At 30.5% G+C, this 12584-nt stretch overlaps 1 protein-coding gene and 1 long non-coding RNA gene across 2 annotated transcripts; both read left to right on the top strand.

Moving 5' to 3' along the window:
* The first annotated feature begins 1883 nt into the window (after window positions 1-1883).
* Window positions 1884-3158, top strand: LOC148282955 (uncharacterized). The gene has a single exon (XM_088224230.1). It carries the CDS (start codon window positions 1984-1986, stop codon window positions 2458-2460), a length of 477 nt encoding a protein of 158 aa, XP_088080356.1. The 5' UTR covers window positions 1884-1983; the 3' UTR covers window positions 2461-3158.
* A 6477-nt stretch (window positions 3159-9635) lies between these two features.
* LOC148282956 (uncharacterized) lies at window positions 9636-11011 on the top strand. The gene is made up of 2 exons (XR_015821974.1): window positions 9636-9874; window positions 10086-11011. It is a non-coding gene; the product is annotated as an uncharacterized LOC148282956 (long non-coding RNA).
* Window positions 11012-12584: the final 1573 nt, after the last annotated feature.

The raw sequence follows: 12584 nt of genomic DNA on the forward strand, positions 1-12584 counted from the left end.
CGATTGTTGTGCTGTACGATCGAAAATTCTGAGATTATGATTTGCTTGGCACAAACGTTCCTGAGACAGCATCAGCATATATAGTTTCATATTTCAATAAACAGAACCAGCGTGCCAAAGGTTATGCCTGTTGGAAAGGCTATTGCTATGTTGAAGAACATCGCTCTGGATGTTTATCTGTTCCATATATTTGAAGGAGTTTTCCGGAGCTGGATTCTCCTGCGAGTCTCTTTGTGATTTTTTTGTTGTTATAATTTATTTATTTATTTATTCAAATCTTAAAGAAGGGCACACATATCATACATATTGTTATGTGTGTTCTAATAATAACATTGAAAATATATTTAATTTATAAATTGTTTATTACATATGTCTTGACCATTATTTTAAATTTTGATATGTTTTTTTCTTCATAAATATTTTTTTCCATTTCGTAATACTTTTTAATTGCTTTAAATAAAATTGAATTTTGTGACTTTGCCTTTTTCCTAAATGGAAGTCTAATTTTGTTCTTTTCTCTAGTATTGTGATCGTGTTCATGCTGGTTCCGATCAATTTTTTTCCAAAATTCTGTTTTTTTATTAGAGTTTATAATTTTATGAACAAATATCATTGTATTGTAAAATATTCTTTGTTTATATGTTAATAATTTCATTTCATTTACCATCGACTTTACTCTCGTATATCTGTTTTTTTTCAAAATGATTCTAAAGGCTTTATTTTGTAATACAGTTAGTTTATCTATGTTTTCTTTGTTTGATAAAAATAAAATGCTACTACAGTAGTTAACGTGTGGATCAATAATTGCTTTGTAAATAGTTTTGCAGGAGTCCTTATCAATAAATCTTCTGATCCTTCCCAAAATTGATATTTTTTTTGCAATCTTATTTATTACCATCTTAGCGTTTTGGTGAAATGTAAGTTTTGAATCCAACATTACACCTAAATATTTAATTTCAGTGACTTCATTAAGTTTTTCATTTTCTATTACAATTGATGGTGTAATTTCTATTCTTTTGTTTCCTATATTCATATATTTAGTTTTGTTAACATTTAATTTTAATTTATTTATTTTTAGCCACAGTGATACACTATTAAGATCATGATTTAGTCTGTCCATAATTGTTTTATAATTTTCTCCCGATATATATATATTAAGGCATCGTCTGCAAAGAGTCTTATTTTTGAATATTTTAATGTTTCGACAATATCATTTATGTATATAATAAACAAAACCGGTCCGAGAACCGATCCTTGTGGTACTCCCAATGAAATTTTGAGGGGCTCGGAAATTTCATCATTCACCTTCGTTATTTGGTATCTATCGCCAAGGTACTCTTCAAACCATTTTATAGTTTTTCCTTATATTCCTATTTTTTTCAATTTTTTAATAATTATTTCTCGGTCTATTGTTTCGAAGGCTCTTTTAAAATCCAAAAAAACTGCAATTACGAACATGTTTTTATCGGTTTCCTCTTTCCAATCTTCTAAAACCAAGTTAATAGCCATTTCACAAGATTGATTGGTTCGAAATCCACATTGTTCTTTGCATAATACTTCCCATTGTTCCAAAAAATTAACTAACTTATTCTTTACAATATATTCCAATAATTGTCTATATTTTGGAAGGGTGTTTATGGGCCTGTATTCTTCACACTTCACTGAATTTTTTATTTTTGCTATTGGAATGACACATGATGTTTTCCATGATATGTAAGTCTTAAATTTTAGTTTGTAATGAATGTACTATTTAAAATAATTTTTTTTTGTATGTATTTTCTCTAATACAGAGATCCGTTAGATGCTAAGTACTTACCCATTGTTTGTAAAATAATCAAGATTTAAAAAAAAAGAACAAGTCATTTGGTATTATTTTATAACAAGCAACATAAACGTCAATAATTTATATATTATGTTTTCACGAGGTTTGAATCAAAGTTAAAATTTTTAAATAGTATTTATATAACGTTGTGAATTTTAAAAATGGCGTTGCGTGTAATTAGTACTCTTGTGTTTAAGAACACAGCTTCGTTACTTACCAAAAATGGATACATTATATCAAAATCAAATGTTGGTCTGTTAACTGTCAGCTCAAGACGGAAACACTGTCACAGAGAGTATATTGGATTAAACAGAGTTTCAAATTTTTCCTTCGGAGCGATGAAAAAACACTACGCAGTCATTCCAATGGTTGTCATCAGTATAGTATCTACTCTGATTGTTGTCGTATTTTGTTCGTATGTCCTCTTGACGAACTTGGAGCTAGCGTTCACCCGCGAAGGACCCAGGTTTGAAAAAATGAATCTGAATAAACCACCCCTTATGAAGTTTTACGATGTCAAACCGGCAGATATATCTTTACCGGAAGTCGCTGATCTTTTATTGGAAATTGAGCGAGCAGAAAAGGGGATAGATATGAATAGTTGTGCAGGATCCAACTCCGGAGACAAAACAAAATAATAACTGTAATATGTACGAGTAATAACGATTCTCATGTACAATAAGCTGTTTTTTTTATTACAAAAAGTGAATTTGATAAACTGAAAACTGTTATTTATACAACTGTGTTATTCAAAAACGGTTTATGTACAATAATATTAAATTTGATGAACGAAATGCGGCGATTAAGTATTTTTAATTTTTGAAAAAAACATGGTGAACGGTGCACTAAAATCTACTTTGGCAAACAAATGTTTATCGCCGTAGTCTAAACTAGCCACAATGGAGTTCTACTGCCAATTTTAATGTATGGGAGTAAAGTATAAAATTGGAAAAATGATGATGAAAGTAAATTGAATGGAGGATCATACAGGATTACAATTATTTAGAAATAGTATATTATTATTGTTTTAATTAAACTCGTTTATTCCCTTTTCTCTTACATCACTTCACATTACACACTTTAATTTTGTTTTTTTTATCAAATTTCTCTACTGAAACTTGTATCACTACTAAAATCGCTTGAATGAAATTTTATGAACTACTTTTTATTGCTTCTCCTTTTATTGCTATTTCAAATTTTATAGATTACTTGCTATACCCGTTATTGTTTTTTTTCTGCTGCATTGACATGTTTTTATACTTTTAAACCACTTTTAATTATTTATATTGTATTTGTATATAAAATTAATATATTTCTGCTCTTACTAAAATGTGTCATTAATTTTGAAGATGTTTTTAAAATTGAATTAAATTTACTGTCTTATATTTTATTTAAAGTTTCTTCTCATCGTTTTTTTGAATTTCATAAAATATGAATGTGTATATTTATGTTTTTTTTTATTTATTTTACTTTTTGTACATAATGTTATTTGTACATTGGCGGGCTTATTGCTAAATGGCAATTTCTTCCAACCAACCAATAAAATAAAAGTTTTATTTTTATAATTCAAGTTACAGAACATATTCAATAGAAAAAAACAAAGGGTTAAAAAGTTAAAAATATATAAAAATAGAAATAAACGTATTTGTTTATAAATTACCTTAAATCAAAACTATTACTCAATGGGGAAAAGGAAAAAAGCGGAAAGAGGAGAAAGGAAAGGAGGAGAGATTAAGGAAGAGAAAGGAGATGTTTCTTCAGACGTGATTTAAACAGAGATAATGTAGTAACATCTTTGATGGTGGATGGGAGATGATTCCACAGTCGAGCCGCATGGACACTATATGAGTTAGAGAAGAAAGAGGAATTGTGTATGGGTATTAAGAGAGTGCCTTGTTTTTCCTTTTTGAAAATGTTTTTTTTTTTTTTTTTTTTACATGTGAGCATGTTTTTTATTCTTAATTGTAATTCTTACCTTTTACTTACTTTTACCAAAAAAAATTTTTTCATTTTTAATATCATTTACATTTGTAAATACTAACTACGAACTTTTAAATAACTTTTTTTACTTTCATTTTAACTTTAAACAACTTCCATTTATGTTTTGTTTTCCTTTTCTTTTTTGTGCTTTCATTGATAACCTTGCATATAAATATTATAAAATATGGAAACTTCACTAGTCTATTAGAGTTAAGTCTAACTTTGTAAAATATAAAACCATGTAACCGTACTGTATGCTTCCCGAATAAAAGAAAATAAAAAAATGAATAAATAAATACTGTTGAAATGCGATCCCTCAGGCAAATGTGGTAAAACATTGTATGATAGGTGCACAAATGTCGAGATCTGTGAACTGTGTAAGGCTGAGACATGCATTATCGACAGAGTCAAGAAAGGGGTGCTGCTTTGGTTTGGACATGTAGAGCGAAAGAATGTCTGAAATGATCTAATATGCAAATGTTAATGTATGCAAATGTATGCAGAAAACGAGGAAGACCAAGAAAGACATGGCACGATAAAGTCCATCAAATACTTGAAGATGGACATGTCAAAAGTAGGAATAATCGGCGTGCCTGCATGAGAAGATGTATGAATGTAGAGGAAGCGAGGTTTATATGCCAATATAGAGTGATATGGCGTTTGTTTGTTTATGATTGTTTGTAAATAATGTTTTAAAGGTCTCAAACTAATTTTATTTATTGCCTCTTTAAAAAAAAAATATCAAAAAATATATCTATCTAAACAAAGGCGTTCATTTTATTATCATCATTTCCGTTCCGCACCTAATGGTGCATAAGACACTGCCATATTATACCAATCGCAGCAATCTTGATCATTTTTGTTACATAAAGGTAATATCTCAGTCTTACGGTTAAGGCGCCAGTCCACGGATTATGAAAAATTCTAGTGTAATAACACATTAAAAAAAAATGTTTCATCTCAACAATGTCGGAAATCGAACCCGAACTCTCTTGTATGGTAGGCAAACGCGCTGACCACTACACCACGAGGCCGACTGGTATTGTGCCGCACATATAAAACAAGGTATTATTATAAGGCATATATTTTTTTAATGCTTTTCTTTTTAATTTAGAATATGTACATTTTAAAAATTATTATATATTTTACAATGCGTTTTTTTACATTGTATTTTGCTGGGTTTTTAAATATGTTTTTAACTGTATCTTTTACTTCATTTTCGCTATGTTTTTTTACTATGTTTTGACCATATTGTTACTATGTGCCGATTACTTTTTTTTTCATATATATTTTATTTCACTGTATTTGGACGACGTATTAGAATTGACTCTAGTTAGAAAGCATAAGCATTTTTTTATAAATGTGTTATTTTGTGAATGTAATATAATACTAAATAAAATTAAAAAAATAATACAAAGTTGGTTTGACTGTCTAACTAGGGTTATTTATTTCGTTCAAAAACAGTAAAAATATTTCAATATAATTAACACAAATACAATTTAAATCGAAAACAACGCTTTTAGGAAAAAGTAGAAATCAGTATTAAAAACACATAAAAAAAACATGTAAAAAAAAACCCTTTAAAAAACACGTTTTAAAACAAAGAATAATAAACTAAGTAAAACGAACAGTAAACAAAAATAAAATGATTTTTTTTTCAAGAACCACTCGTCTTTCATTTTTTATTATTAACTTTAGGCTATATTAAAAATGAGAAGCGATACTTTGGGATTGCATTATACCCAAAAGTAATTCGGGGCAAGTATTGATAAAGGGATCAAAACGGCAAAGGCCTTTTACTTGATTGAATAAAATTAATAAATTCAATCAAGCGAAAAGGGATAATTATTTTCGAGGGGATGTATTGTTAATTAAGGGTGAACTTAACCCTTTCAGTCCGGGCGTGTATTCAAATATACAAGAAATGTAAGGTGTATTTCCTCGCGTACATATCGAAATTCAAAGCGCAGAGCTAACTTTTTAATTACTAGTACACGTAAGAACGTCTCTATTTTTTCTCTGCTTATTTTGGTAGCTGAATTTTGTAGAAAATATAGCTTTCTAATTTGACAGCTGTTTGAAATGATATTTTGTGCAAATATTAAATATTAACATATTACAACTGAGATGAAGAACATTAAAGGGAAGGTAATATAGAAGTCTAGGCATCTACAAAAAATTTCAAGGAAAAAAAAATGCAAAAAAAAACATTATATTTTATAACAAAAAAACTTAATTTTACTTTAAAGATAAAATTGAACATATTACAACAGAGATGAAACACTTTTTATAAAAGGGAATATAGAAGTCTAGGCATCCACAGGTCATAACTGTCAATGGCTGGTTTAAGTGGCCACTTTACTCATTGTGTAACATTCACCATTCTGCTTATATTTGAGCATCTATATTCCTTCAATTCTTTCATCTGTTGATGTTTGTGAAGTTAAATAGCTAAAACCTTTATTTATGCGGGTGAGATTCATCTTATTGAATTATTTCACCCACATACTAGGCAACGCCTGAAAATGTTATTTTTATACTTCTTCATGGACCAGGTGGATTTATCAACTATATTTTGAGTTTGTCCAAATATTTGTAGACAAGGACTGGATTCAACTCCCTGGAGAGCTGTGTATATTAACATATAACAACAGAGATGAAGAACATTCAATCACTTAAACCAGCCATTGACAGGTCATAAGCCCTGTAGATGCCTAGACTTCTGTATTACCTTTTCTTAAATGGTCTTCATCTCTGTTGTAATATATTTATATAAACAGCTCTCCTGGGAGTTGAATCTAGGCCTTGTCTACAAAAATTTGGGACAAACTCAAAATATTGTTGAATTTAAAATATATTTCAATAAAATCAAACTATCTGCACTTAATAAAACATTACTAGGTATTAACATAAGTTGGGTCCGTATTTTCTAAATTAAAAAATAAAGTGGTGAAAGATATGTTTTAAATAAATATATATATTTATTAAACTTTTTTAACATTGTATAATTTGAACATGGGCGGGATTATTGCCAAAGGACAATTTCTTCCAACCATCCGATAAAATGAAAGTTTTAATTATGTAGTTTCTGTTCCGACGAATTCTCAACCAAATCCATATTTATCTACCCGTCCTTCTCATTTCCTAGCGCACTCCATGTAACAATAACTCTACGGGTGAGAAATTTGCTTCAAAAATAATGCCAAGATCTTTAATTTGTTGATTGCGTGGTAAAAGCACATTATTCATGTTGTAAGGAAATGAAGATGTTTCTTTGGAGCGAGTAATCGAGATAACGAAGCATTTTGGAACGCAAAAAGGTGATTTGTTAGATACAGATCAATACCAAAAATTTGTTATATTATTTTGGAGGCAAAAAGAGTCCTCGGCGTCTATTGTTTTATAAGTTAGTAACACATGTTTCGTGAACTTTGTCGATTGATCAACAGTTTAAACCCTACTTTTGACTGTAAATAAACGTTAAACATTTTTTGTAGTAGGTATAAGTACAAGCGTGGTGTAGTGGTCAGCGCGTTTGCCTACCATACAAAAGGTCTCGGGTTTGATTCCCGACATGGTTGGATAAATTAATTATTAAAAGAGGGTTTTTACACTAGAATACTTCATGTTACAAAAAATGATCAAGATTGCTGCGATTAGTGTACCAATGCAGTGCCCTTTGCACCATTAGGTGCGGAAAAATATAATGATGATGTTGATAAGGACAAGATAGAAAAAATTGAAAAACGTTTTTATTTAAAATTATTTTCTTCCGTACGTATTATTTATAGCAAGAAAATTCTAATCAAAGACTTTTTAAATACGCTTTCGAATTAATACGGTACAGAAATTAAGTTTAAAAAATACAAGTAATTTAAAAATGCGTAAAAGTAATATAATTAGATTATATAATGACGAAATGCCCTACATCGCTCTTACTTTCTAGGCGTATAATAATCTTCTTCTTTTTCAGCCTTCTGTCTTCCATTGCTGGATATGGATATAGGCCTCTTCCATATTCTTCCATTTCTTTCGGTCGGTTGCTGCTTGCAGCCAATTTGTACCCCCGACAGCGGCTATGTCGTCGGACCGTCTTTTTTTAGGGCTTCCGACTCCATTTTAATATTTTAGGAGATCATCTTGTGGAGTCTTGTCTTGCAACATGTCCTGTCCATTGCCATTTCAGTCTAGCTACGCGATCCATGATATCGGCTAATCTGGTTCTGTTTCTAATTTCCTCGTTTCTTATTCTGTCTCATAGGCACTTGGAAGATTAAAACATGTGTCTGCATTTATTTATTTTTATCTAAAATATAATTTTACAGTAATAAAAAGAGGTATTATAGGCTTTTAAGACAGAAAACGATGCCCAATTTAGAGAGCTCGTTTGTTTTTAAATAACGTTATTTATCACAACATTTTTTTTTTTGGTATGTGTATTTTTTGTACATACACAAATCTGGATTTCTCCCGAGGGGGAGTAGGTATATATTTTTTATCAATATTCCTACAGAGATGAGGTAGAATTTTTTCAAATTCAGGATTATCGATATTCGAGCGTTTACAGGGCTTATGACCTGTCATTAACTTTAATATCAATACATAGATGGTGCTCCAACACGCTAGTGAATGCTTTCTCATTTAACAAGATATATACAAGAATCAAAATGATACCAATGTCGATATTCGCTAATAAGCGGAATGGGGAATGTTGTTAAAAACGTAAAGTGGCCACTCAACCCAGCCAATGACAGGTCATAAGCCCTGTAAACGCTCGAATATCGATAATCCTGAATTTGAAAAAATTCTACCTCATCTCTGTAGGAATATTGATAAAAAAAAAAAAAAAAAAAAAAAAAAAAAACGTTATTTATATTAATTGATAAATATGATATTTATTTGTCGATTTTTAAAAAATGGGTAAGTAAATAGCACAAGATTAAAGATTAGACCAAGCATTTATTTAACCATGGATCACTGTGTGTATTTGAGTTTTCCTATTTTTCTTTTTATAAAAGCCATGGTTTCTAATGCGTATGTAGAACTTACGATAATATCACGGGGTGATTTTTAAAACAAGGTTAACCACTAAAACACATCTTCGTATCTTCCTCTATGAATGCTTCTTAAAGACAAGTCATGATGCATTAAAACAATATTATGTAGAATTTATAGAGGGAGATAAAAAAATGTATTTTATTGCTTAAGCTTAGCAAATCAAATTTATAAAAATATGCTAAAAAGGAAATCATGGAAATAGATGTGTTGATTGCTTAAGCTTAATTGCTAGCATATGTTGCATTAAAAAAAAATTAACTATTTATATTGCGTATTTTATTACATATGTATATGCGTACACTGCCGTCGTAAGCAAAAAGGTAGTATTTTGTTAGTCATATTTTGAGATAAGGCACCTTTTATTATTTTTTGTTTATTTAATTTTTTTATTTAAATAGTCTTAAAATAGTACAAAAATAATACATGAATGTTCTTATATTAACTTTATCAACTTTATGCAATTAAAAAAAACTGTTAATAATCATTAAAAAAAACACAGCATTTAATTGTTTCTTGAGCATAAAACATGTGTGTTATATCTCTATTAAGTTAACATACATATCGTCGTCAACGGGAAAATACCTCTTATGTGGTCGATTTTACGAAAATGAGTTAAATATGACATTGCGTAGATTTTCAACTGTTCTACCGATTGGAAAAACCTCCCATGCATAGATAATACTGTTACTTAATTCAAAACCTTTATTTGTATCTCTTATGTGGTCTTTGAAAAAAAATCGTTTTCAAATACCTCCCATGTATTCCATGTATACATAGGAGCTTTTGATTTAGCAAACTTCTATGAATATTAGCATAGTGCGCGTTTTGAAAAAAACACATAGGAGATGTTTCATTGTTTCTTCCTGCTCATTCCTGCCTTTGGCGCCTTTTTTTGACAGTGTTGACAGATTGATTTACTCTCACCTAAAAACGTTTTAAAGCATATTTTTAGCATATTAGTGGTGCATTACAAACAACATAGAATACTATAGGAAAGAACTGATAATACTTTATGTAAGTACTATTATTTATTACGTAAATTATGAGGTTTTTTGTTTTCTTTACTACTCACATAGTATTGAGGTTATGTTGTTTAGTTTAAATAATGCGGAATATTATGCATTTAACTTTTCGGCAAGTTCATTCGAACCAAAGCTTTTAAAAATTGCTAATGCCTAATACTATTTGTTCAAAAACCAAATTTGATTGTGTAAACTTTTCTCAGATAATGACAAGTCGAGGAAGACGTATGATTGAAATGGTGAACGAAGAGAATAATAAAGCAACAAAAAATGCAACAGAAGTAGAAAATAATATTGGCGAGCATTCAACACTTCAGATGACATTATCATCTGAGGAATATTTTTCTTACATCCCGGATGAGTCCTTGAAGAAAATAATTTCAGAAGTATTACCATCCACCAATGATTACGAATCGCAGATTGCAAAGCGGACTGATGATGGTGTTTTTATCAATTTTATGAATATTGAAAATGAAATGGAAATTCAATTTTTGGATCAAGCAGAAGGGACCACAACTACAACTACAATTCAAGCAAGTTCTAATTTATCAGTAGATAAAACAGTGCACACTGAGGACCCTGTTATTAATCATGAAGTGGAGATTCAATTCTTAGACCAACAAGCAGGGATTGCAACTCGAGAAAGTTCTGATTTATTAATAGACAAAACATTGCGTGATAGAAAAGAAACTGGAAGACTTCTTCGAGCATCAGGAAGTCCATACGTGGGATATCGTAAAGTTAATCAAAAGGTGGTTAACGATTCGAAAAAACCAGCAAGACTTATGAAGAGTCGCTGTGGGCATAATTTGTTAGTAAAAAAAACTCAGAGGTCTTTCATGTGTGCCCAGATAACTGACTGCATTCGTCAAGGTCTGTTTGAACAATTTTGGGAATTAAAGACTTGGGCTGAAAAAAAGGTGTTTATCAGAGGATTTGTGCACACACGATCTATAAGAAAAAGACGAAATAAAAATGTGATTGAATCTAAAGTTTCACAAAAAGAACGAGGCCATGATATTTTATTACCAAAAGATGGGGGTGAAATGGTAAAGGTCTGTAGGAGGTTTTTATTGAATACCTTGTGCTTGGGAGAAGATACGTTCAAAAGATGGAATAAAAAAGAAAATATTATTGAACATGATTCAGCTGAACATAATACAACTGCACAATTACCGCCAAGAAAAAAAAGGAAAATTGAGACTTCCCAATCTGTAAATAATTGGCTGGATTTATTACCTAAGGTTCCTAGTCATTATTGCAGGAAATCATCCAAAAAAATGTATGTAGAACCGATATTTCGATCAAAGAAGCACATGCATGACGTATATTTGAAATGGTGCCTTGAAAAAGAATTATGCTCTGCTTCCTTGAGCGCATTTAAAGAAGTTCTCAAAAGCAAGAATATTGCTATTCACAGTCCAAGAAAAGATCAATGTGATACTTGTTGCAGCTTCAAACTGGGTCATATTTCAGAAGAGCTGTACAATGTGCATGTGATTAGGAAAGATCAGGCTCGCTTTGAAAAAAATAAAGCAAAAACTGATGCTCAAGTCAATAGTAAACATATTGTAGTGGCTATGGATCTTCAAAGCATTCTATTGTGCCCAAAGACATTACAATCTGCAATGTACTACAAAATGAAATTACAGGTTCACAATTTTTCAATATACAATTTGGCAAATCGTGATGTTAACCTTTATGTGTGGCACGAAGTAAATGGTGGTGTTACTGCAAATGAATTTACCACGTGTATAATTGATTTTATTTTGACTTGTGATGCAACATGTGAGAAAATTACATTAGTGTCAGATGGTTGCGGTTATCAAAACAAAAATAAAACCCTTGCTAGTGCCCTCAGTGATGTTGCTGTCAAAAAGAATTTGACCATCGAGCAACTTTACCTGACTAAGGGACATACAATGATGGAAGTAGATAGTGTCCATGCTACATTGGAGCACTTGTTTATCCCTCCAATAAACACGCCCTCAGATTACATCGCAATGATGCGAGCAGCGAGGCCTGAAAAGCCCTACACTGTGAAAGTAGCGAGCTATGATTTCTTTTTAAATTACGAGGGTAAAGAAACTAATTTTAAATCAATCAGACCTGGAAACCAAATAGGGGATTCAACAGTGGCTGAGTTGTGTAAACTAAAATACACCCCAGATGGAAATGTATTTTATAAAACTAAATTTACCGACGAATGGGCAATACTACCTCAGCGGCGTACTATTGAACATAATGTGCCATTGAACAACATTAAACCCCTCTATGATCAGTCCATTCCTATAACAGATTCTAAGTTTAAAGACTTACAATCCCTTAAAAGCGCAGTAGAACAAGACAGTCATTCATTTTACGATAGCCTTCCTCACAAGCCAGACTCGAGAGTTAAACATAAAATTAAATCTAAAAATTAAGTAATAAGTTGATTACTTCTTACATACCTGCAAAGATTTATTATTAAAATTATTAATTATAAAGGGCAGGCAGCTGCAAGCTGACATAAAATGATTGTATTTTAACAATATTATTTTTATTTTGTTTTATTTACTTTAGTTTTTGTATGTACTTTTTTCTGAATAAATATTTTGATTTGATTTTTGAATTTTGAATTTTTAACTGGCAATTCAAGTATCCTATGTGGCTGATTGTTCATTTTGTACATCTCTTAACATCTGAAAAAATGCTCCCATGTA

This window comes from Micrasema longulum, unplaced genomic scaffold (genome assembly GCF_059751315.1).
Source record: "Micrasema longulum isolate JH-2025_06_02 unplaced genomic scaffold, ASM5975131v1 h1tg000274l, whole genome shotgun sequence".
NCBI classification, from domain to species: Eukaryota; Metazoa; Arthropoda; class Insecta; order Trichoptera; family Brachycentridae; genus Micrasema; species Micrasema longulum.

Bases quoted from the DNA above. Each gene is read 5' to 3' on its own strand.
- LOC148282955 (XM_088224230.1), top strand. From the start codon at position 1,984: ATGGCGTTGCGTGTAATTAGTACTCTTGTGTTTAAGAACACAGCTTCG.